The sequence below is a fragment of the Lepisosteus oculatus genome, chromosome 23 (genome assembly GCF_040954835.1).
Source record: "Lepisosteus oculatus isolate fLepOcu1 chromosome 23, fLepOcu1.hap2, whole genome shotgun sequence".
In the NCBI taxonomy this organism is placed as follows: Eukaryota; Metazoa; Chordata; class Actinopteri; order Semionotiformes; family Lepisosteidae; genus Lepisosteus; species Lepisosteus oculatus.
The window spans coordinates 3,787,906-3,813,561 of record NC_090718.1 but is presented as its reverse complement, the minus strand read 5'-3'; the positions used below and the strand labels follow the sequence as shown (position 1 = coordinate 3,813,561).

General features: G+C 47.3%; 2 protein-coding genes and 1 long non-coding RNA gene across 6 annotated transcripts; 1 reads left to right on the top strand and 2 right to left on the bottom strand.

The window, feature by feature from the left end:
• Positions 1 to 843: 843 nt before the first annotated feature.
• tapbpl (TAP binding protein like) lies at positions 844 to 9,525 on the bottom strand. Of its 2 annotated transcripts, none has more exons than XM_015337834.2 (9): positions 8,967 to 9,525; positions 7,039 to 7,251; positions 6,197 to 6,490; positions 4,575 to 4,763; positions 3,687 to 3,854; positions 2,530 to 2,633; positions 1,846 to 2,068; positions 1,365 to 1,456; positions 844 to 945 (listed from the first exon to the last, which is right to left on the bottom strand). In XM_015337834.2, exons 1-8 carry the CDS (start codon positions 9,022 to 9,024, stop codon positions 1,374 to 1,376), a joined length of 1,332 nt encoding a protein of 443 aa, XP_015193320.2. In that variant the 5' UTR covers positions 9,025 to 9,525; the 3' UTR covers positions 844 to 945; positions 1,365 to 1,373. The 2 variants fall into 2 exon arrangements, with proteins under 2 accessions (XP_015193320.2, XP_069038593.1); XM_069182492.1 differs by lacking the exon at positions 8,967 to 9,525 and adding an exon at positions 7,335 to 7,755.
• On the top strand, positions 8,773 to 10,201 carry LOC138224571 (uncharacterized). The gene is made up of 2 exons (XR_011183056.1): positions 8,773 to 8,918; positions 9,904 to 10,201. It is a non-coding gene; the product is annotated as an uncharacterized lncRNA (long non-coding RNA).
• A 1,265-nt stretch (positions 10,202 to 11,466) lies between these two features.
• plekhg6 (pleckstrin homology domain containing, family G (with RhoGef domain) member 6) lies at positions 11,467 to 24,749 on the bottom strand. Of its 3 annotated transcripts, none has more exons than XM_015337838.2 (15): positions 23,845 to 24,749; positions 22,590 to 23,252; positions 21,494 to 21,625; positions 20,716 to 20,880; positions 20,063 to 20,158; positions 19,920 to 19,970; positions 19,047 to 19,196; positions 18,583 to 18,693; positions 17,680 to 17,829; positions 17,342 to 17,479; positions 15,820 to 15,939; positions 15,170 to 15,302; positions 14,561 to 14,676; positions 12,421 to 14,222; positions 11,467 to 12,166 (listed from the first exon to the last, which is right to left on the bottom strand). In XM_015337838.2, exons 2-15 carry the CDS (start codon positions 22,896 to 22,898, stop codon positions 11,980 to 11,982), a joined length of 3,660 nt encoding a protein of 1,219 aa, XP_015193324.2. In that variant the 5' UTR covers positions 22,899 to 23,252; positions 23,845 to 24,749; the 3' UTR covers positions 11,467 to 11,979. The 3 variants fall into 3 exon arrangements, with proteins under 3 accessions (XP_015193324.2, XP_015193325.2, XP_015193326.2); XM_015337839.2 differs by having other exon boundaries at positions 12,427 to 14,222; XM_015337840.2 differs by having other exon boundaries at positions 19,047 to 19,130.
• Positions 24,750 to 25,656: the final 907 nt, after the last annotated feature.

The following is a 25,656-nucleotide window of genomic DNA, read 5'->3' as shown; positions in this document are numbered from 1 at the left end:
TTACCAAGTCCAGAAACAATAAAACCCACAATACTACACAACCACAATAGACCAGGAGACAGGGAGAGAAGATCACAAAGAATCCCTCAGTAATAAACACACACGAGAGGACGGGAGACACAGTGAGAGGTGATCACAGAGAATCCCTCAGTAATAAACACACACAACAGGACAGGAGACACAGGGAGTGAAGATAACAGAATCTCCAAGCAATAAACACAACAGAACAGCAAAGGCAATGAGTGTAGTAATTTAAACATGGTTTATCTAATTGGTTCATCTGTATTTTGTAAAACATACCTCAATCATAGAGAGATTAACACAATTTTTGAAAAAAACTGTAGTTACTATATACAGTTAATTCTGGCATAATCCTATGGTTTTTCCTTTATGTTTTAACCATATAAATATGTTTTAAGACGTAAGTCACGGTGAGAGGAGAGGAGATCACAGAGAATCCCTCAGTAATAAATACACACGGTTAACACAGTAGGAGAGGAGAGGCAGAACAACACAAAGGGAGCAGAGAGTTTTTCTCCAGTCTTTAACAACAATGTTTTTGATTGAATCCAAATCTTTCCATTTCGGTCATTCTCTGAATATTTTGGCAGACAACTGAGTCGCTGGAGTGAATCACAGACATCATGTGTTTCCCCGACTGCCTCTCCCCACCCCTCTTCTCCTGACTGACAGAGGGGAGAGGGACCGAGCAACAGACAGCTTTAAATTGAAAACACAGAGAGGCAGGTCAACAGGCTAGGCAGGTCAAATTAGATCACAATGTGCAAGACAGACACTTACAGACCCCGACGGACAGACAAATCGAAACACAGCTCAATTAAGTAATTTACAGGACCGTTTATTTGAATATCTTTACACCCAAATCTGTACAAGCTGTACAAATGAAATTTCTTCATCATTTGTTCTTTTCTTCCCATCATGGTCCTGCAATGCAGGAGCAAAACAACACACTCAACAAGGGGAAACAGTTTCCAGGATGCCTGGAATATTATGTTGGAAACGATTAAGATACACATCAACAGAAATTCATATCCCTGTTGCGAATGTGTGCTGAGCTATTCTGCACTGCGTGGGTATCCATCTCAGACGCAGGGATAGAGACACAGCCTGACAGCCCTGTCAGACTGACAGGGGGACATAGAGACGGACACGTACTCAGACTGAGACAGAGACAGACAAGAGTAACACTGACACAGAGACGGGTTATTGAACTGACAAGGGGACACAGGCAACAGGTTCTCAGATTGCCACAGAAACGGACAGATCAGATGTCACACAGACAGAAACCAGTGGACAGACAGTCAGGGTGATCTCAGACAGAGCCAGATGGAGAGGTACCGTACACAGTCTGTCTATCTCAGCAGCATGAACAGTCCGAACAGGAACAGCACAAACGACAGGACTCCTCCGACCATGCTCCACAGCTGGGACTCCTCTGGAATGTAAAATACAAAAATCCCTGCGATTACAGTGGCTCTCCGGAGGCTTGGTCAGGAAATGAGCTTCTTTAGATTGCAGGCTGACCCTTATGGGCCAGAATTCACCAAATCAGGACTGGACTATGTCATTGATCAACTATTAACTGGGAAATTGGAGAAAGAAAAAAAAACTTTCAGATTCTAATATATTTCTTAAAAAATAAAAGTAGTCATATCTATAAAAATGTGCATCAACCCAAAAGATTAAATTATTTACATTGTATTATAAAATTAGCTCAGGCTGACAGATGAAGGCACAGAGGTGGACACAGACAGGTACATATACAGCAAGAGAAATGATCAAAAAGACATACATGAAGATCAAGTTACACACTGAAACACTGACCGGGGGCGGAAATGGTGATACTGGCTGTGATGGGCTCAGAGAGAGAGTGGTGTGACACAATGCAGGAAAATGTAGCTCCAGTCAAATCTTCAGAGGGGGACACGGAGATGTAGGCAGAGAGAGAGTAGGTCCCGTCACTGTGCTGGCGGTGACTGGAGAAATAGACCCCATTTGAGATAGGGACAGGCTCAGAGGCAGATGGGGAGAGTGAGAACCACTCCACCTAAAAGAAAGAGGTGAAGGTGAGGTCTAATATAGACCCTAGAGACACTCCTCACACAGAGAGATTAATACAGACTCTAATATAGACCCTGGAGACACACCTAACACACAGAGATTCATACAGACCCTAATGTAGATCCTAGAGACACTCCTCACACACAGAGATTAATACAGACCCTAATGTAGATCCTAGAGACACTCCTCACACACAGAGACTTACACAGACAACAATATAGACCCTAGAAACACACCTAACACACAGAGATTACTACAGACCCTAATGTAGACCCTAGAGACACACCTAACACAGAAAAATGTAGGTTCTTAAATAGATCTCAGAGACATACTTCAGGTGAATGGATACATGTCCTAAAACATACAGACTTAATCAATAAGACCTATAGAAGGGGAGAGTGTGAATTGGAACTACGCAGAGAGAAAGAAGGAGCACGTTCAACTGACCTGAACATCCAAGGGGTAATAGTGGTCACAGTGACAGATCACCCTCTGAGGTGTATCATCCTGGAACACTAGCTGGTTTGGAGTGAGAGTGACTGAGGGGGTCTCTGGAGGATGGAGAGAGAAGGAGAGGACAAGGGCCCTTGTCACACATTAAAGGGGAACTGCGGTCCCAGTTTCTCAGACTGGCAATTAAGCGTCTGCAAGAAAATAAACTCATTGATGGTATCCCAAACTTCTACAAGTTCCGAATTAAGCACAAAATCAGGAACTTTGTGAAAGGACTGTATTGGTGCCACGCTGTCAAGAGTTTGAGCGAATTTGCGACATGAAGCAGCCCTTCCTGCTCACTAGTCTCTGATGTAACGACATGTACGAGCGGATAAGTCCAGGCTGTGCAGCTGTCATTTCACCACAGAAATCTTCCAGCGCGATCTGCATGCAGCGTCAACAAGCACGTCGTATTTGTCAGCAAATCATCTCGAAACAGAGCGTAACATTTCTACTGGACTTTAAAGAGACGTATTCACAAGCCTGCTTGCCTACAATCTAATAGGGTCGCTTTTACAGGGCCGTCTCAGACCTCTTGCCTCCAGACACACTTGGGACTGAAAACACAGCTTGTAATTCCAGCAGCAATGCAGAGGGGATGTGCTCTCAGTAGTCCCGTCCGCAGCAACATTAACATTTTCTGTTTCTTACCGTTAATGCAGGCAATGGGCGGCAGAGAAATGATTCAATCAAGCAAATGCATTTCAGACAGAGCCTACCTTTCACACCAATATAGAGCGCTCAAGGAGCGAGAGACTTACTGGGAAGACGTGACAGTCACCCACCACACGGAGAGAGCGATGGGAGGAGACAGAACTAGGTGAGAACGCCACAGTGCGATAGGCAGCAGAGTGTGAAAGAGAAGGAATAGAAGAAGTGAGAATGGGTGAGGGGGCAGAGAGGGGCAGAATGATTCTAGCATCCACCTGGTTAGCGAGCGGACTCCCCCCCCAGAGGAGCATGCAGGGACTGCAATCTCGTGAAGATCACAAACACCACTGAGAGAGAGAGACAAAGGAAAAGAGAGCCTGGTGGCCTGGGTGGGAAAATGAACCTGTGGGACAAACAGGAAGTCACACACACACACAGCTGGAGGGATGGGTACTCACGAGTGATGTGCAGTTGGATGACTTGCTGCGCTTGGTACACCCCGGAGCCGACGGTGCAGATATAGGTGCCCTCGTCTGCCACCTTCACATTGGTCAAAGTCAGGGATACATTTCCTTCTTCTAGCACGAGCCCTGGCTCCACACTCGCTCCCTCTCTCTCTGGATGGACTGTGGGCAAGGAATCGAACAAGCAGTCAGTGCCAGGGTAACAGTTTCAAACTACATTTCCCATGAGTGTGCAAGGCAAGCTCCCCTGCAGATTCCCATCATGTGACAGCTTTCCAAACTACAACACCCACAATGCATTAGGCCAGACCGGCAAGAGAAACTGCAGGACCCTGTGGGGAGTGTACTGTAGTACTGGATTGTACAGCTTGTTACTGAATACAGATATGCAGCTAAGGCTGTAACAAAATGTGCAAAAAGCAGCAGCTTGCAAAGTGGGGCTGATACTCTTTTACAGAGTTCCTGCATTGTTCAACCCTTTAAACATGTCCACAACTGTCAGCTACCAGTTAACATGGCAAAAAAGTTATATAAAATATCATTAACTGGAAGAAGACTTAGTCTGACTTCCTTACAAACCTGAATTGGATACAGCAGTAAGAAAATGTATGGATGTGATCAATAAAGTCTTATCTCTATCTCTCAGTCTTTAACATGACAACTATCATTCATATTAAACAACGCTCAACATTTTGTTCTTGTCACTGTTATTTCCACAGTGTGGGTTCAGTGTGGTGCCATGAAACATGCTAGACAGGCTTGACACTAGGCTATAAGATTAAGGAAAAGTGACTGATCACAGAGATTGTCAAAGCAATTGGAAGAAACAGACAAACACAAGACAGAAAGGTCCAATAGGAAGGGGGATGATGTCATCCTCACCTGTTGGCTCCTCCCCTTCCCTCCCTGCTCTCAGCTGCAGGATTCTCCGCCCATGTCCCTTGTGCTGCAGTCGCCACTCCAGAGCCACTTCCTGTGAGGGAGTGGCCTCCTTGTAGCCACAGTCAATGAGCGCACTGCCCCCCAGAGGAGCAGTGAGGGACTGCAATCTCGTGAAGACCACAAACACCACTGAGAAAGAGAAAGAAAGAGAGAGAAGCTGATATTAGCACATTCATTGAATGGACAATTACATTAACACTGTGAAGGGAGGGGGACTGAAACACAGCAATACAGCTACATAAAAGAAAATAATTACCTAAAATTCCTGTGAGTCTAAAATTCAGCCATATCACCCTGCAACTCACAACTGGCAACCCACTGAAGCTAAGCAGGTGTGAGCCTGATCAGTACCTGGATAGGAGACCTCCTGGGAAAAACTAAGGTTGCTGCTGGAAGAGGTGTTAGTGGGGCCAGCAGGGGCCGCTCACCCTATGGTCCATGTGGGTCCTAATGCCCCAGTATAGTGACGGGGACACTATACTGTAAACAGGCGCCGTCCTTCAGATGAGACGTAAAACCGAGGTCCTGACTCTCTGTGGTCATTAAAAATCTCAGGGCGTTTCTCGAAAAAAGTAGGGGTGTAACCCCTGCGTCCTGGCCACATTTCCCATTGGCCCTTACCAATCATGGCCTCCTAATAATCCCCATCTATGAATTGGCTTCATTACTCTGCTCTCCTCCCCACTGATAGCTGGTGTGTGGTGAGCGTTCTGGCGCACTATGGCTGCCATCGCATCATCGAGGTGGATGCTGCACATTGGTGGTGGTGGAGGGGAGTCCCCATTACCTGAAAAGCACTATATAAGTGTAAGCAATTATTATTATTACTATTATTATTATAGTCTATGGGAAGCAACCATTTTGGCTCTAACCCTGCCCATGATGCAGGCTTGAGCCAAGATGGCTACTGAATACGGATTAACTGGAAGCCAGCCACACCTGGGCTTTGAATATAGGTACAGTGAAACTGGAAGGAATTTTTAAATGAGGGAAAAGAGCTGCCGGGATAGATTCCAGTGGCATTAGTCAGGCCCTGAGCAAGCCAGTTGAGTGGTTGTTGGCTCGCCTTGCCAGGCACAAGGAGAATAAGCAAGTCGCTGAGGAAGAAGTGGAGCAGCTTCCTAGATCCGTAGTGGAGGAGGAACAAGACAGCATTCAGTCCTTCTGGCCCATCTGGCAGTTAGTCCAAGGATCCAGGCTTCAACAACACAGCTGGGGAGCTGGTTCCAGACTCCTACCACTCTTTGGGGCTCTCCAAACTCCTTTGGATGTGGGTTGGTGGGCATCCTTTGATACTGTAGGAATCAGGTGAGCTAGACCTCGCAGAGTAGGTGTGGCAACAACAGTCTTTGTCTAGAAATCTGTGTTCGGTGAGAAAAGTTGGAAAGGAAGATCTGGAGGTTTGAGGAGTTGATGACTGAGATCTTGCAGGACTGGCCGGAAAGTGACCAACACCTGATTTTAGATCCCAGTTGGGGGGTCAAAAACTATCACCATACTTCTTTTCACAAATTGTGGCCGTAGAGACAGTAAGGAGGATTAAACATTCTGGGATTACTCACCTTCATTCAGGATGGTTCCGGATGGGCTCAGAGGCAGGTCCAGCTTGCTCTGCCTGAGGGGCCTGCCTCCATCCTCTTCCTGCTCTGCTGGGATTGGCTGAGTCCTCAGCACCAAAGTGAGGCTGACCCCACCTCCCTCCAGCTGCAGTGAACCAATGAAAAACGCATCCTCTGGAGACGGCTCTGTCCCTTCTGGACCCCGAGGGAAGTAGCGGCTAATCTCACAGGTCACCTCCTGTTCGTTGCAGTCAGCGTGCAGGAGCGAATCAGCTTCTGGGATCTCCAGTGATGTCACTGCAAGAGCCGAAAACTCGGTTTTAGGATCCCATATAAAACCTTTTTGCAATAGACCTGTCCTCCCTCAGGACGATTTGAAAATGGTTCCGTGTGTTTTAAGTTACTAACTTCAGATAATAGCCGTTGTACATTAAATCACGGTCCCGAGGTATTTTCGAGGTTTTGTAATTTATCATTGAATATGGAGGAAGGGAGAGGAAGCTCAACAGAGCTGCAGCCCAGTGTGTGATCACTTGTCACAGGACAGGAAAGCCAAGTCTGCCTGTGTTCAGTATTTGTGACCAGGCTGTGGTCACTGAGCCTGTCCTCTCTGGACAGCCAGGTCTGCCTGTGTCCAGTTTCTATGCCCAGGCTGTGGTCACCGAGTCTGTCCCCTCTGGAAATTGGAATTCCTTGGAAATGTGTTATCATTAAGCCTGAAATACTCCTGATGTGCCCTGCAGTTCAAATAGTTCCAGGCCTCTTACAGCATACAGACCTGTGTGGCTCCTGATGTCCCCCCCTCCCCAGTGTCCTGCTGATTACTGATCGACTCCCCCACTGACCTGTGGCCTCGAAGATCAGGTTCTCGGGATCGGGAGCCGGGGGGGCGAAGGGAGTGACGGTGTCGAGCGACTCGTCGGCTGTCACGGGCAGGTCGCGGAGAACTAGCGTGGCCTCGTCTCTGGTGAAGAGCGCCCCAGCCCCAGCCAGCCTTCCCCCCATACCCCCTCCCTCCTCCACGAGCGAGCACGCCAGCACCACATCCGCCACGGAGCCTGAGGGAGAAGGAATAATAAGAAGAATGTCATTTAGCCAAACCGCCTTATGCCATACGGTGTCGTGGGAAGCCGGAACTTACCCAGCAAGCAACGAGCGCAAGGCAGGGTACGCCCTGGATGGGACGCCAGTCCATCACAGGGCAGGTCCAAGCCAGTCATACATGGGGACAGTTTGGAGGCCACGGTAAAGGCTGAGGGGGGAAATTTGGCCCGGACACTGGGATAACCCCCTACTCTCTCGAGAAACACCCAGGGATCTTTAATGACCACAGAGAGTCAGGACCTCGGTTTAACATCTCATCCGAAAGACTACAGCATAGTGTCCCCACCACTATACCAGGGCATTAAGACCCACACAGACCGCAGGTTGGGGACCCCCCAGTAGTCCCACTAACACCACTTCCAGCAGCAACCATAGCTTCCCAGGAGGTCTCCCATCCAGGTACCAACCAGGATCAACCCTGCTGAGCTTCAGTGGGTAGCCAGTTGAGAGCTGCAGGGTGACATGGCTGCTGTAATAATAATAATAATAATAATAATAATAATAATAATAATAATAATAATAATAATTTCTTGCTTATATAGTGCATTTCTGGACACTCCACTCAAAGCACTTTACAGGTAATGGGGATCCCCTCCACCCCCAGTGTTCAACCCCACCTGGATGATGTGAAGGGAGCCATACTGCGCCAGTATGCTCCCCACACACCAGCTATCAGAAGGGAGGAGAGCAGGGTGATGAAGCCAATTTGTTACTGATTAGCCAATTGATCTGAGGATCTCATCCAGCTGTTTCTGAAAAGAAACCAGGATACCAGCTTTGTCAAGACTGACTGAGCTCTGTGAAGCTGCCCCCCTACAAGCAGCACAATGAAACCCACTGCATTCGTTTGTGCTCCCTCTGTGCCATTTGCTGCTGTTGAAGGTAGATTCTTAGGTGCTTTCGTTCCCAAGATATACTGCCTTCATTTAGCTACAAATAATAATCGCTTACACTTATATAGCTCTTTTCTGGACACTCCACTCAAAGTGCTTTACAGGTAATGGGGACTCCCCTCCACCACCAGCAATGGTGTTGCACGACTCCCCCAAAAAAGAATCTTGGGAATGAAAACGCTTAGGGAGCTATCTTCAACTGCACAAATCATCACTGATGGAGTACAGACGAATGCAGTGGGTGTCATTGTGCAGCTTGCTAGTTAACCACATGTCCTTAGAGCTCACAGACTGCATTCCCTGCTGGATGTTGATGGACCAGGAGATGGCGCCCATCATCAACGTTCACACCAAAGGCCCACGATGATGAGGGGGGAACACTGTGCTGTTGTAGTTAGTTAAAAAAGGCCAAGAAGGGAATTTAGGGTCGGCACTCCTACAATCTGTCCTCCCTAAAGCTCCGTCTTAATTCAAATGGTGCGACTGTGTCGCTCTCTTCCCCCTGACGTGCAGTTCACTGGAAGGCTGAAGCCAGCCCCCCCCACATGTCTGCAGCACTTGGAAATCCCCGTGACACGAAAAGCGCTTGAAAGACATTCAAGGAGCGATTACACACGATGTGCATTAACATAAAGAAACGTGAGAATGGGATAAAGTGAGCGGTGTAGCGTAGCTACGCCAGGAGAGAGAAAGCGAGAGGCGGTCACCGAGCCACAGACAGAGAGAAGGCATGTACTTTTATTACTATACTATATGTTCATAAAAGTCTCTCTTACCAGACACCGAAGACATCAGATGAGAAGCGAGGACCAATACCCCAAATGCCAGCCGCATCGCGCACTTAACAATAAAAACTAGCAGTAACAAACAGAACCCGTGAACCTGTTATCCTATAAATTTATCAATAAGGCGATTTTAAAACCAATATGCATTGCAGCAGCTTAGAAGTATATTAAAAACGGAGTACGAGAGAAACGGATTCGTTGAAGCTAACAAAATGCGTTCTAACGCGAACACGATTACTTTCGGTTTTGCTTCGATTTCGGAGCAGTTTGTTGACTCATTGGATTGTTATTATTTTTAAAAAGCTCTCCAAAGGTGTCACAAAACCCGCGACAAGGCAACGGTGATCACAATATCGATTACGCGTCGAGCGTGATGGATATCGATGTGTTTTCCGGTGATCAGGTGGAGAGGTTGACATCGGGGCAGCAGCCGCACAAATTTCCCGTCCAAATCGAAAGTTGTGGCTGCTGGCGCCTCGTCCTATCAGAAATTTCTTCAGCCTGGGGCTCGTCACCAGTCACTCAGTGCTGTTCGATGGTTCATTTTATTTAAACGGAGCTGGTCGTTGTTACTCCCGAGCAGCAGAAATAAACTTGACATTCTACGCAGCTATGCTTTTTTTTAAATAACGTAACTAGTTTTGGGATATTTTGATTGATCTATGATTCCTGACCAGGATACCCTTGAGTGATACACTGTTGTATAAGTACTACAGCACCTCATTAGGGAGCGAATTGATCACGGGCGATGAAGTGCTTCAACCAGTCGCCTATCAAATAGCAAGGCACTTCTCTACACAACTAACTACCCTGCCATGTGGTTGAAGCTGGTACCCTGGAGTTTGGGATCATTGGTTAATAACTGTTAAATGGGACAGATGATGGTTAAACGGTCTTCTCTTATTTGCAAATTTTTTATGGCCAACAGGTGTCATCTTGGGCTCGGAGATGAGTGAACATGCACATTATCCAAGCTCTACAAGAGGAAGGAGACAGGACCCTACAAACCTAGCGGAGAGCACGAGTCACAGATGTGCAGGTTGTGTCCCATCCTACAATGATCAGCCCAAATCTTCAGAAGGAAGTAACCTGTCATATGGACTCAGTAAAATGCCAGAGTGCCCACTGCGAGAAGCCATTGGCCTGATAACAGCTGTGCATGTTTTGAAGTTCTAAATGTGAAGCTTCTTTTGAGGCGCCGTTTGAATAAACTAGATGTTTTCCCAGACGGTTTAAATGGATATGAAAGACATGTGTTGTTTTCAGGCAGCATCTCTCTTACCTGGAATCCCCATCTCGTCGGGGCTCAGGAGCTGAGCAAGACCGAGTCTGGGCCTCTGAGGAAATTGAAGCTGTGGCTGTAAGTGGTGGCAGTGCCCCTGCAGGGGGCGCTCTTTCCCGTGGACCAGAATTTCTGAACCCCAGAATGGTGACTGGAGACACTGTGCTGTCCTTTGCATAGACATGAAGCCAAAGTTCTGATGACTTATTCAAGATCACATGCTTCTCTTAATAATAAAACAATCATGAATAATAATAATAATAATTTCTTACATTTATATAGCGCTTTTCTGGACACTCCACTCAAAGGGCTTCACAGGTAATGGGGAATCCCCTCCACCACCACCAATGTGCAGCCCCACCTGGATGATGCAACAGCAGCCAAACTATGCCCATCCACTTACCTCATGCCAGCTCTTAGTGGGGAGGAGAACAGAGTGATGAAGCCAGTTCAGAGATGGGGATCATTAGGAGGCCATGACTGGTAAGGACAGTGGGGTAGCACCCCTACTCTTTTCGAGAAACGCCCCTCACTCTGCAGGGGGGTCCCAGCCTCCTCATCCTCTGGCCCGGAGGTCAGCCCTTAGCCAAGCAGGTTAAGCCAGATTTTGACTAAACGCTGCAGTACACTTAATTCTTGGGCTTGTTAGTCCCAGTGAACTCATAATAAGAAGTTAAAGCTATTTACAATAGGCCTGGAACTATGGTGTTGTAGGAGTAGACTGACTAGTGATGCGCTTGGTGATCCCCTTCAACAGTAATATGGGAAATTGCAACGTCTTGCCAGTGAGCAAAATGTGGAATTGGAGATGAGTTTGGGGAACAGGAAAGAGACCCCCCTATCTTCTCCCCCATCAAATGACTTTCGGCCACCCCCACCCAATACTCTCCGTTCTTTGTTGCTGATGCAGACGGCCCGAGGTGTCAGACATGTGCCTCACTGATCAAAAAGTAAGGGCTTCGAAATTCCATCACGACAGACGGACACACTGAGGTGCGAGATCTCTGCTCTTTGAGACTCTCAGCCCCATGGTGAGGGGACGAGGGTGGTCCTTTCCTGTGTCAGAGGAGAGAGCTCCACTGTGACCTCCTGGACAGCACCGATGGCCCTAGATCACACAACACCAGAGCAATAACACGGCATCCGACACCGGCACAGGAATGAGGGAGAACAGCACTCACAAAGCACAAGGCTTGCTCGTCCACACCATTTCTCCCAGTGATGGTTAATACTACATTTATTATATTAGATCTGCAATCATGCTGTGCAGTGTCTCTGCCAACACGCATGAACTCACACAAAACACCACTCCACAACAGCTTCCACTAAGGCTCACAAGAACGTGCCAAATAAAATTACAGTTAGCAAAGTACATCATATTAATATTTACAATGTATATACTATACACGTATAGATTTTGATGAAAAATACTTTTTTTCCACAATACCTTGTTTGTAGCCTAACTAGCAGAAATAGATCCCAATTCACAGCTCAGTGCCTGGTCCAAGGAATATTTGGAAGGAATAAGGAACACTACTAATTTATATTTCTCATCTCCCTCTCATTCTCTCTTGATTTCTGAGCGAGGAAATTGGGTCTTTTAGGATCTGTTTCAGTTAGATGTGCCTCAAGCGTCCTTATTGGACTCTGTACAAGTCTCTGACTTTGAGGTGTGTCCCTAGGGTGTATATTAGGGTCTAGGACCTGTCTTCTCCTGTCTTGCTATACTTCAGTGCTGTATCCATCCAGGCTTCTGATTCTCTGTAGCTCCATTAACGTCATTCTCCGCCCCTTCCTGGCCTGGTCTCCTCCCCTGTTGCCATCAGCAACCAGCTTCCCGACGGCCTCATCACATACCGGCAAATCCGAGTCTCTCTCTGCTGTCTGCGTCTCCTCGGGAAAACAGCGACTGAGAAGGGAGGAAGGGGGAATCGAGTTAATATGAGAGGGGTGTGTGGACAGTGCAGCACACCAGGCGTGTGCGAGAGAGAGAAAGATCGATCAATAAAATCATGTTGAGGAAACTACCTTAAATCATTACAGAGAGAAAGAGGGGAACTAATGCAGACTTTAGGGCAGAGACTGCACCTTGACACATCAAGAGGCAGGAAGACTGAGTAGTGCAGATACTTTGACTGGATTGTACAGTATAGATACACTCACCCGTACCTCTTCTCCGCCTGCTGCTGCTCCGCCCTCATCCCTCTCTCTCTTTTTCTCACTCCCGAGCCTCCTCTTCCAACACTGCCCCCCTCACTCCCCTCTTCCTTCTCATGTCCCCTTGCAGGGTCTCCTCCAAGAGGGGAGCCCTGGACAAACACCAGCTCCTCTCCTTCCGTCTCCTCCCCGTCCACTCCCTCTCCATCGCTGGGGGAGAGGGAGGAGGATGGGGAGGACGGGGGATAAGGAGAGGCAGAGAGGGGGCAGTCCCAGTCTCCCGGCTCCCTCCCTTCCCGCTGGCCATCCTTCCTCCCTCTCTCTCTCCCGTCTTCTCCCTTTCCTCCTTCCCGCTCCCTCTCTCGAGTTCTTGCTCGTTCCAGGATGTCCTCCAGGGAAAGGGTCCGTTTTGGCTTTGCACTCCCAAAATCCAAGGGGTCACTGATGGAGAGTTCTTTGACTGAGAAAGAGATGTCATCGTCCGATGTCCAAGAAAAATTAAAGTAAGGACCAGGCGCTGCCTGGACAGGTAGATCGGAGCTAGAGGCACTCCTCTGGGTCTTGAAACAGGGCGTTTGCTGGGATGGTGCGGATATCTGATTATTCCCGTTATCAGGATCCCCTTTCTCTCCTCCAGGAACAACTTTGGATATCCTGACAGGCCCATTCCCAGACACCTCCGTTTCGTTTTCAGTCCCTTCCTTCTCTATTTGGCTGAAGGTCTCCATTCTAGGGAGGATTTGTCTTTGGGTGTTTGGGACAGGCTTTTTTGTGGACAGCCCCGGGCTGCCTCCCCATTGGGACATGGAGTCGGAATCGGAGTTTGAGTCAGGCACGCCGAGCGCAGCTCTTAGAAACAAATACTCAGTCTTTCTGGAAGCCGTATGTCGCTGCACGTCAGACGTTTGGGTTGTAGGACGGGAGGGTCTACGCTGAGAAATCAAAGGTCGTCTCCTCCTCAGCTGGGGTGAAACGAGCTTCCTGGAAAATGTCCAGCTCTCTGTGATTTTACTCTGTGCCCGAAGATCTTCATCTCCCGATTGACTGCCTGGTGTGTCCCCTGTGAAATTACTAGCTTCTGATTGGCTAACAGAGGTCACTGTGACTGGAATTCTGTCAAGCAACTGGTTGTCCCCAGATCCTGATTGGAGGGCTGAATTGTCCATAGTTCTGCCTAGCAACAAGGGATCATTGCCTATTGATTGGTTTGAAGCTTCCTCCGTATTCAACTTAGAGAATGGTGACAAGTCATGTTTTGTTTCAGAGTGTTTCCAAGTCACTCTTCTCTCTTTTCCATACGGAAACACAATTTCTGTGTCTTCCCACAGGTTTCTTTCACTGCCTGTCCTTGTTATACCTCTTGACATCAGTAGACTATTGTGTTCCCACTGGCTCCATTCTAAACTCAAAGGCATATTAGGCAACAAGACATTTCTTGCCTCCAACGAAATGCTGTTATTCCCTGTTTTTGTGTGCATATCTGTTGACAAGACTTTCTCAGACCCCAGTTGACTCCCTGAGGTCATTTCTACTCTTTTGCTGGGCAAGAATGTTCTCCCATTTTTTAATTGGCTCCCGCCATTGTCCAGACTCTGATTTCTGCCCGACGATGCAAAATCCCCGGTTTCTGACTGGCCAGTGGGCTCCCCTCTGTGTTTCTTTGCCTCGATCTCCTCTTCCTTCTCGTCCTCGGAGGATTGCACTGCATTGCCATGGGTTACCAGGGCTTCCTGTTGGTCCGGTTTTTTAGCCGTGTGATCCTGTAGCCACCTGAAGGTCTCCCTCTTTCTCATCTCTGCTAGAGAGTGCTGGCATGAGTAGAAAGGAGAAGGAGAGACGGGGACATTGATTTACAGGAGTGTTATATACAGTGTTTAACATACAGCTTATATACAGTGTCCACAGTATGATATAAACAGTACACACTCTCAGAGATTCAGAAAGCATATGATATATTAAAAGGTGTAGTGTTTTATAGATAGTTTTCAATGTAACTGTGCAATTATATACAAAGTATGCTGTACACATAGTTCACTGTTCAGTGTTATAATAAGTGCACATTTTGTGTTATTTACAGCGCAGGGTGAGGTGTGTATCAACGACTGGGAATCTTCTACAGTACATGATATATGAAGGCAGTGCATACCTGTGCCAAATCAACTGCAGAGATCCACCGAGCACAGCTGTCAGCAGTGGGGGTGTAGACTGTATAGACAGCAACAGCACAGCCCAGATCACACAACTCTAACAACAGGAACGAGTCTGACAGAGAGAATCAGGGTTAGTACTGTAGGATTTTTCTATGTGTAGGATTTCTCTGCATGTTAGATTTGCTCTCTGTGTGAGATTGTCTTGTGTGAAGCACCTGCTGTACAAATACTTGTTGCTGCCTGTTGTTCACAGCTAGGCTGGACAAGCGTAATGTTGACTCAGATATATAGACATCTGTAGGAAGAAACAGAGGTTAACTCCTTAATTGATCCAAAACTGTGATCTTCTACCATGTAGGGTGCATAGAGGAGAGAATATAAAGTATAAAAGGTGCTTGTGCACAATGGTACTGCAGTGCAGGAACACTGAGAGACTGTTACATGCAGTACATTAAATTTGATAGTATGCACACTACACTCCAAGAACATAGTGAAATATGACCCTACTAATGGCATACTAAAGGACATTAACATTAAGAGCTGGACACAACACGTTAACTAGTGTACAGTTTTGACAATAAGAGGAACTGTAAATCACGAGTTACTGGTGTCACGGAGTGGCCTGCAGTGAGCATGCTCAATGGCGAGAGGGGGGCGGGTCACACGCAGGCGATTCGACTTCCTTTGCCGCTTAGTCAGCAGGAGAACATCTGAGAAGAGCAGGGCGACAACCTCCACCTGCACACACGGAGACACAACACAGTAACACAACCTCCACCGACACACACGGAGACACAACAGTAACTCAACCTTCACCTGCACACACGAAGACATGCACAGTAACACAACATCCACCTGGACATACAAACACAATCACACAACAGTCACGTAAAATATACATCACAGTAACACAGTACAGACGCAGCACAGTAAAACCAAACACAATCACAAGACAATATCACAACAATAGAAAAACTTCACAGCACACAATGACAACACAGCACAGCAACACAATCTTAAAATAGCACAATCAAATGAGTTTCAAACTGCATAATGACATTACAAATTTCACACACAACTTATACATTGGATGGTAAGGTAAAACACTGCACAGTAAACAAATACACGCACAACACACACAGGCCTATTGCACGTAATAAATTAGCTCCTGGACATGCACAGACACAAATCATGCTGTGAACTCAAGCGTGCTTCTCTACCTGACAGATGGGAGACAACTTGTTTGTCAACCTACCTTGCTGTCCTTCTTCTCTTTGATTTTCAGAGTCTCTTCCAATAGGAGCTTCCGGATGTGTGTAGGTCCCACCCCCTTCATTGGGCGGGTCAGATCGATCTGGCAGAATTCTCTGACTTGCTGTGTGAAATGGAAAAAAATGCAAGGTGTGAACCATATATCAATAGGCATATACTGAATTGAGGAACCATGGTGAATCCTACAAGAAGATATAGTTATCCTGAATGGGGGAATTAGCAATGACTTATGACACTGGCCTAGCTCTTAGATCAATCTATTGAGGGTGCCGATACAATACTAAAACACTGGAGGATGGACAAGAGTCTGCACCCTTATCAATGGAGAGAATGGACAAAGCGAAATAGTGATCTGGATCCCAGGAGACCAAAAGCAACCAAGAAAGAAGACATCCACTATGATGGGATAATGCATTTTCTTAGAAGGATTTGGCTCTTGGATAACAAAAGTCCAGAACAGTTTAGGAATGTGAAAATCCTGGCGAAGGCATCAAGCAGTGTCAATTCAGGTAGAAGATGGCAGAAGTGATGATGAGGATGATATATGTCCAGTATACTGTACACACTTTCATGAAAATTGGAGCAGAAGGAGAGGACAATTTTATCTTCTTTTGTAATATACTGGAGACGCTGATCTCGGAATACTTTGCGAATCGCCTCAGCTACCCAGAATCTGTCCCAGAACTAGAGGGTGAAAGATGGGACTACACAGTGGACAGAGTGAGTGAGAGACAGGACATACACAAAGGGACGATCAGTTATCAATAGGTACTGGATGGACAAGCCAGCACGTCTTTGGGAAGTGGGAGGATACAAGAGAAAACCAATGCAAACACAGAAGGTGCCTCCATCCAGAATCAGAACCAGGACCTGCTTTCTTCTCATCCGATCGGTGGGGGTATTTTCTCACACGCCACATGCAGACACAAACCGTGTCACGATACGTAGTTTAGGACCCTGTGCAGGCGGTATAATCCGGAAGTGACTGGAAAAGGGACTACTGGGAAAACACGGTTAGGAGAGGAATGGAAGGGATGACGGACAGGGGGAGGTGCCGGCAGGGAATGCCGTTGCAAGGGGGGGGGGACGTTGGCAAACAAGTCCGAGGAAGTCCAAAAGGGAAACCGGGGCGCGGTCCATAATCCAAAGCAGGGAGGTCCATCCAAGACGAAGACAAGAATAAAAACAAGGAACGAGGACATGGAACCAGGAACTAGAAAGTTAAAAACAGAGTGACGAGGCCAGGCGCTCCGAGCCCCGGACTCCGGACTCAGCTGGTCAGGACGCCATTTCAGGGGCCGCGGACATGGGGCGACTTGATGCTAGGGGGGCCTCCGGGCGTCCGTCTCCCGGTGCAGAGCCCCGAGCTTCCGGACCACTGGGTTTAAATAATACGGTGGATCCAGAGACAGGTGAACGTGATGATGAAACAAAACACAAAAAGGGTCGGAGAGCCCTCCAGAGGAGAGATGACGATCATGACACACTGTCTCGCGCACACTTACTCTCTCCACGTCCTCGCTGATCCTTTCCAGCAAGTCGTATCCCTCTATCCTGCTCGCCGTCTCATACAGACTACTCTGCTCGTCCATTGACTGCAGATAGCAGTTAACACTGTCCAGGAAGGAGCTGACACTGTCCAGCTGGGAGACACAGAGACACAGGGCACTGGTCAGTCAAGGAGCACTGGCAGAGAGACAGACAGAGACTCGGTACTGTGCATCAGTAAGCGCTATGTTCGCCAATCCATGTGTAAAGCTGTAAACAGACAGATGCACAGATTGATACAAGCACACACAGACACACACAAGCTCTCCCAGGCAGACAGAGGGCCAGTCAGTACCATGCGCTGGACAGCCAGGCGAGTGTGAGCATGCTCTGTCCTCTTCAGGATGGCTTGTAGTAGCAGGGGGTACTTGGTGATGCGCTGGTGTGGTTTCGCCTGCATGTCTCCGAGTCGCATCCGCACAGCAAGCCTGTGGGACTCCACCCACTGAAAGACAAAGAGGGAGAGGGGTTCATACAGCTTACAGCCCACTGAGAGAGAGGGGTTCATACAGCTTACAGCCCACTGAGAGAGAGGGGTTCATACAGCACACAGCCCACTGAGAGAGAGGGGTTCATACAGCACACAGCCCACTGAGAGAGAGGGGTTCATACAGTTTACAGCCCACTGAGAGAGAGGGGTTCATACAGCACACAGCCCACTGAGAGGTAGAAAAAGTGATCACTATGCACACCTTGTGTTTATAATGACAGCAGCTGTGGTGTTTCAGACATTGACACACAGCAAGCAGAGGAAAGTCCAGTCTGACGCTGGGTAGTGAATAATAATAATAATAATCGCTTACACTTATATAGCGCTTTTCTGGACACTCCACTCAAAGCGCTTTACAGGTAATGGGGACTCCCCTCCACCACAACCAATGTGCAGCCCCACCTGGATGATGCGACGGCAGCCATAGTGCACCAGAACGCTCCCCACACATCAGCTCTCAGTGGGGAGGAGAGCAGAGTGATGAAGCCAGTTCAGAGAGGGGGATTATTAGGAGGCCATGATTGGTAAGGGCCAATGGGAATTTTGGCCAGGACGCTGGGGTTACACCCCTCCTCTTTTCGAGAAACGCCCTGGGATTGTTAATGACCACAGAGAGTCAGGACCTCGGTTTTATGTCTCAGCCGAAGGACGGCGCCTGTTTGAAGGGAAGGGAAAAGGGTGAAGGGAGCGAGTAAGCGAGAGACGTACAGACATGAACATGTGGAAGCGAGGGTTGCTCTCAATCTGGCTCCTGGCAAATTCGGTCATGTTTTCCTCCTCCAAACAGTACTTCAGGTAGGGATGGAACCTTTCAGAGAACTGACACAGAGGAGAAAGAGGACAGAGGGTGAATGAGAGCTCAGAGAGAAAGGAGCTGTCTGACTGCATGCTGCAAAGAAGGGCTTAAATGTCTCAAAATGAGCTCTTTCCTTTTTTAGTGAGCTGTCATCACATCTTAGACAGTATATAACCCACTCTGCACTTTAAACCTGCAAAGTAATGCTATGGTTTTGCTACAGAGGGATGTAAGAGCCTGAATAATAGAGGAATGCTCATTTTTATTTTTCAACACATGTGAGTCAGATTCCTGGAGTCCTGGCTTGCTTAATAAAATCAGGTTGGAGTCAACTACGAAGGGGTCACAGTGAATTGGCTAATTAAGGAGTCATTACCGTAAGGAAGCCGTGCTGGAGCCACATGGGGTCAAAGGGCTTTCCCGTCAGCCGGACTTCCTGCAGCATTGGCGACATCACTTCCTGCCAGAAGGCACGGTGGGAACGAATGATGTCAGGAATGTTAGAGAAGAGGAGCTCGGGCCTGACCTGAGACAGAGAGAGGTGTCAACACTGAATTCAACAGATTCATGCAGACATTCTTATTGAGGACAAGATTAATTCCCATTCCATCACACTAAAGCCAGACATGTACACCAGACATTCTCAGGTCAAGACTTTGTGAAACAACAGTATCGGTCCTAAATGGGGAGGGTTAAAAGTATAGGTGGTAGAACTGACTTGGTCAGCCTCCTCTACTGCAGAAGTCTGCAGCCCTGGTCCTTATAGAGCCCCCAATCCACCAGATTGTGTTGGTCACCATTCACTCATCAATTTCTACAAGACCCCATACAGCCCACTGAGATAGAGTGGCCTGCTAAATTTAATATTAAAGACCATTTTGGACCAGAGTCCAAAGAAGACAGTGTTCTCTTAATTGAGCACATTAAGAGAACTTGATTCAGTCTACAAGTGTTGCCAAACCTTAGAAACAGGCGATCTATAAGAGCAACTGGATTGAGGATTTCCTGGACCAGATCACTGCGATACCAAGTCAAAGAACACACTGTCAATGAAGATTGTACCAGATAATCAAGAAGTACTATCGCAGCATGGTTTCTATTGTCACGTTGGTAATGCCTTCACCTAACGTGTGTGATTGGGTCCTGCCGGAAAATTTCTTCGGGAGCTCTGACCCGTGAGTGAGTGGTGAGACAGACAGATGGACGGACAAACAAAGACAGAGGCAGGGAGCGAAAGCTGGACACTGACCTCCAGGAGGTGTCCACTCAGATGCAGGTTCAGCAGACCGGCGATCACCAGCTGGACAATAATCGATAGGTATTTAATGGACTCCATTAACACTATTACTTAGACAGAGAAGAATAGCAATAATAGCCATAACAATCTCTCACATCAGTGATGACTCGGAGTCTCTTCATGTAGCTCAGTTCTGTGTGGATCAGCTCCCACAGCGCCTCCTGCTGGTGTCTCTCCTTCTTAGACATCATCTGCAGAGATAGCAAGTAGTGAAAGATCAGTAACTCTGTTACATGATTCCCCTGCTGAGAGACAATATGCTAAAGACCTTTTCCCTGTCTCCCTTTCCACTTCACTGTCTCACTGGCTGAAACTCCATCCAGTACAGTTAAAGTACATAAGAAATGTATCTCTTTCTTGCTGCGGTCTCTGTTTCTTTGAGTCTCAGGAATCTACCTTAGGTGAGAATTTTTCCTGTGTCAGAAGTGTGTGGGTTTTTATGAGTGTTAAGTTCATGTGCAAGGTGTGTCTCTATGGTCTATATTAGGGTATGTCTTAATTTCCATGTGTGAGGTGTGTTCCTAGGGTCAGTATTAATCTTTCCGCGTAAAGTGTGTCTCCAGGGATTATATTAAAATTTGCTGTGGTAATTGTATCTCTAGCCTATATAATGGTCTCTGTTCATCTGTCTTGGTTAGCTTTGTGTCAATATTAGCCTCTGTACTGATCCCTTTTTGTTAAGTGTGTCTCAATAGTCTAATTACTATGATATGTAAAACGTGTGCGTCTGTAATGTGGTTAGTATTACCATGTGATTGCTGACGATGTTAGTCCAGCTCTCCTCCAGTTTGATGGTAGTTTCATCTCCCACCTTAATTTCCCAGTGATCCCTCACCTCACCGGGCAGCTGTGGCAGGCCCTGAATACTGAAGGAGCTGAGCCTGTTCTGAAGGACCGCCAGCTGAGAGCGCTCCTGTAGAAGATACAGCCAGTAACCAACTGGACACTCGGGTATACTAACCCTGACTGACTGGACACTACAGCAGTGACCCTGACTGACTGACTGGACACTACAGCACAGTGACCCTGACTGACTGACTGGACACTACAGCACAGTGACCCTGACTGACTAACTGGACACTACAGCACAGTGACCCTGACTGACTAACTGGACACTACAGCACAGTGACCCTGACTGACTAACTGGACACTACAGCACAGTGACCCTGACTGACTAACTGGACACTACAGCACAGTGACCCTGACTGACTAACTGGACACTACAGCACAGTGACCCTGACTGACTAACTGGACACTACAGCACAGTGACCCTGACTGACTAACTGGACACTACAGCACAGTGACCCTGACTGACTAACTGGACACTACAGCAGTGACCCTGACTGACTAACTGGACACTACAGCAGTGACCCTGACTGACTAACTGGACACTACAGCAGTGACCCTGACTGACTGACTGGACACTACGGCAAAGTACTGTTTGCTACTGGAGAGACAAATGCAATAATCACAAAGCAGTTGTTTTGATGGACAGAGGCAAAATGAGAGAGTATGTCTTCCCTTACCTCTGGAGACTGTGGTTTTTCATACTGAACCTGGCTGAAGAACCCACTGCGTAATGTTGTTCTGCTCTTGGTCTTGAACACTCCCTTGTGCTGTGTGGCATACTCTGGTATTCTCTTGTGCTTTCTCTTTTTCTAATTAGAAGAAGAAGAGGAAGAGGAGGAAGAAGATGAAGAAGAATATAAAAATGGACTCCCCCAAACTCTTCACAGGCATAGAGTGCAAAACCATCTCACAGTGATTACAGTAAAAAAAAAAGAGTGCCCCTGATTAATTACAGGTATAGCAGAGAACTGCAGTTCCTAGCAGTAGTAGTACTAATCAGTTATAATAGCAACAGCATGACAAACAAGTATACCAGAAGCAGTAACACTTCAGTGAGAAACAGCTTGCCTAGAGGCCCTGTGTAGTGGGAGTTTTGCGCGTCACACAAACAGACTATTTTGCCAAAATGTTGGACTGTAGTCAGGTCTCCTCTTTTCACTCAGTCTTTCCTTCTTCATACGGGAGCACAATTCCATCGAGAATTTTCCACTGAAATTGTAGCTGTTTTTTTTTTCTGAAACCCCACAGTTAATCCTGATGGATTTCTATGTTGTAGCACCAAAAAATAACCCTTTTTGGGCTTTGAGGATGTGTGGAGAGGAACGGATGACATTAACGACAAGGAAGACCTGACATCGAGTCCATTAGCTCTGCTTTGATCAGTGCGATTAGATGACGTGAGATCAGTGATCTTCTACACCAATTCATATTGACTGCTCTTGTGCGGGGGACCTGGAGATGTAGTGATCACGGTTTTTAAAACTGTAATTAATGTGAGAAGAGAAATAGGAAAACAACAACAATGGTTTCTTCACACCGAATCTCAGCTGTATCCACCACCAATTTAACAATTTTAACAATTTTCTACTGTTAAAGTTCTTTTAACAGTAGAAAATTAATGGAGACTAGGGAGTGCATTGTTGTTTACATATACACATATATTGTAACTGTAGCTTGTTTCTAAGGTGAATCAGCAGACATTTACACGAAAGAAGAACACCATCAATAGTAAGAACAGGGATGAGAACAAGGAAAAGAATACATCAGACTCACCTGGTGTGCCAAAGTATTAAATTGGTTCTTCTCTCCTGATTTCTTCTTACTCAAGTGTGCAACTGCAGCCAGTCCCAAATCCACCTGATCCGGCTGTCTCTCTCCACCTGCCTCTGCTTGCACCTCTCCCTCTCTCTCCAAGACTCCCTCCCTGTCTCCTGACCCCGGACGTCTTTCTTTCTCCCCTTCCGTCTCCTCTCTCTGCAGGCTTCCCCCAACTTCCTGCACCTCTGGGGGCACCACTGTGACCTCACTTCCTGTCTCCAGCTTCTGTGCTTTTGGTGATTGACCAATCATTGTTGTTGCCATGGTAATACTCTTACATACAATGACAATGGCACACTAAGAGCAAGACTTCAGGTATTGGTCTGGTGAGAGAGGGCTTGCCCCCACTCTGCTCAGACAGCAGAGAGGGGGAACTGTGGGTGAAACAACGTTACCATTTATCAGTTTGCATTGATGTTACATCCAGATAACGCCTAGTGTATCTTTACAATATCTATGTAGGAATGTCTACTGTATCTACATAGTTACATATAGCATCTAGTGGCAACATCACATACAGAATGGGGTCTAGCTACAGTGTTTGTTTACAGAGTTTTTCTGTCTTTATTTCGTGCTCCAAGCATGCTTTGTACTCAGGGCAGTGTGTGATGCCTCTTCCTGTGAAAACAATGATGACGTGTAAACACACTCAGTTACACATCGCAGTGCTCAGTAGAGCTCTAACACAGAGTTACACAGCATCTGTGATAAATTTCCTACTGACAAGCCTCAACACTGGCAACAGCTAATTGGTACTCATTCCCGTGTGTCAGTTTAAATTGTACAAGAATCAGACTGAACATGTGGACAGGAGGGCACGCAGTACTGTACCAGGATAAACCATGGAAATGCAATACCACCTGTTATATAGGCCAGTGTATTCTTCCTGGCTTAACCTGACACATACTGTAACTCGGCTGATCGCAATGCGAAATCACAGCACTGCAAAACCATGAAAACCGTTTAAAGCTGCAAGTTTTCTCCTGCACAGGCAATTGTAATTACAAGCTACTGTGGCCTGTGGTGGCCCAGACCTGGAGGAGTTTGTTCTGATACATAACAGCGATCCTAGCAGACGATACAGACGTTCCGCGCAGTGGCACTGGGTACACTGTGTCTTGATAGAGTCTGGCACAGAGCACCAAGGCCAATGTCTTTCTCTGCCGTGGTCTAAATCTGCCTCAGGTCTTGGTAATATGAGGGTCCTTACCTGTAGCGGTACAGATGTCTCTCTGGTGGCCCAATCCAGATCTTCCAATGCTGATGTGGGTTAGTCCACGGCTGTCAGTATCGTCTGTCTTCCTTCCCCTCCTTAGTCCTCCCGCCCTGTCGGTCTGTGTGCTCGACTGGTTCTGCCAGACGAACCAGATCCTTAAATGGCACGTCTGCGTCAGGCGTGGATTCTCCCTGCTGTTTGTCTTGCGGTTGGTGTGTGCTTGTTCCCTTTGTGCCGGCTGTGATTTCTGAACCAAGCCCCCCCCCCATCTGTGTTTCCCCGTCATGTCTCTGTCCTCATCCTCTTTCATATCGGTGTCTCTTGGATACAGGCACGGACCATAACCCACATTCCCACACGCAGGATAATCCCACAGAAAAAAACCCACACCCTCGCACTCAGACAGAATCACAGAACATAAGTCTCCCTCACTCTCAGACACATATTTCCAGATAGCATAGCTCACACTGAGAAACAGTCTTAGAGAAATCACAATGAGACCCAGGCAGAGAGAACTGGCACTCAGACACTTGCAGAGGGAAAAATCACAGACGAGACACAGAAAAACTCACTTCGAAAGAATCACAGAGGGGTTAGTCACTCGCATGGGGTACAACTCGCACTCAGATGCACACACCCAGGACAAGTCACACCCTAGCACAACGATAACTAGGGAAAGACACACAGATACAGCCCGGCTCGTTTAAGAAAGGATCTCTTTCTTACTCAATACTGTGTACCTGTCACAGACTCTAGATCCTGCCAGCTACGAGGCTATCGGAAAGGCCGAGGAGCAGCTGCCTCTCATTAAGCAGCCGAGTTAATGAGTGTCCCAGGAATGTGGAAAGACGGCATAGCTGCCATTGCACTGAGCCACAGGGATACACCTAATAAGTCACTCTTCCCACCTCCATCCCTCCCTTTAATCCCACTCTCAACTCTCCCATACTTTCTTCCTCCCTCCTCCATCCCACTCTCCCTCACTCACAGGCCTGCCGGTGTCCAGTTTTTACAGCGAGGCTGTGGTCACTCTCTGGACAGCCAGGTCTGTCTGTGTCCAGTTTCTCTGTCCAGACTGTGGTCACTGAGCCTGTCCTCTCTGGACAGCCAGGTCTGCCTGTGTCCAGTTTCTCTATCCAGGCTGTGGTCATTAAGCCAGTCCTCTCTGGACAGCCCAGTCTGCCTGTGTCCAGTTTCTATATCCAGGCTGTGGTCATTAAGCCTGTCCTCTCTGGACAGCCCAGTCTGCCTACTACAGTAAGTCTGTCTACTTCATCAAGCTTACAGTCTTGCGCTTTGCCAGGTTGAAGTGTATTTAGTAGGACCTGGTAACACTCTAGTTTGTGCTGTGCATGCAGGTGAAGTTACCTGTACTGTGTTCTAATCTGATGGACTATCCTGAAGTTAGTTTTTCCCAGGAGTCTCCCATCCAGGTACTGACCAGACCCACACCTGCTGAGCTTCAGTGCTTTGTCAGCTGTGAATTGCAGAGTGATATGGCTTCTTCCCCATCTTGCTTAAACTCAACAAGAAAAGATTTCTCAAAATAAATTAGCCATACCATTCCTCTAAAGCTCCAACTCCTTTGAGCTTCTAACACATCGATTTACACCCCTAAAACCCATGTGAAAATCTTCAGATTCCAAACTAACGATGAGTGTCACAAGAGTACTTTTTACAGCAGCTGAGCTCTATTTACCAATGTATTGCTTCAGCTATGCTGCTGAAGCCGGGACCCCAGTTTCTTTCGAGAAGCACCTGGATGACATCCAGGGATCAATTGACTGCTAACGATCAAATGGTCTT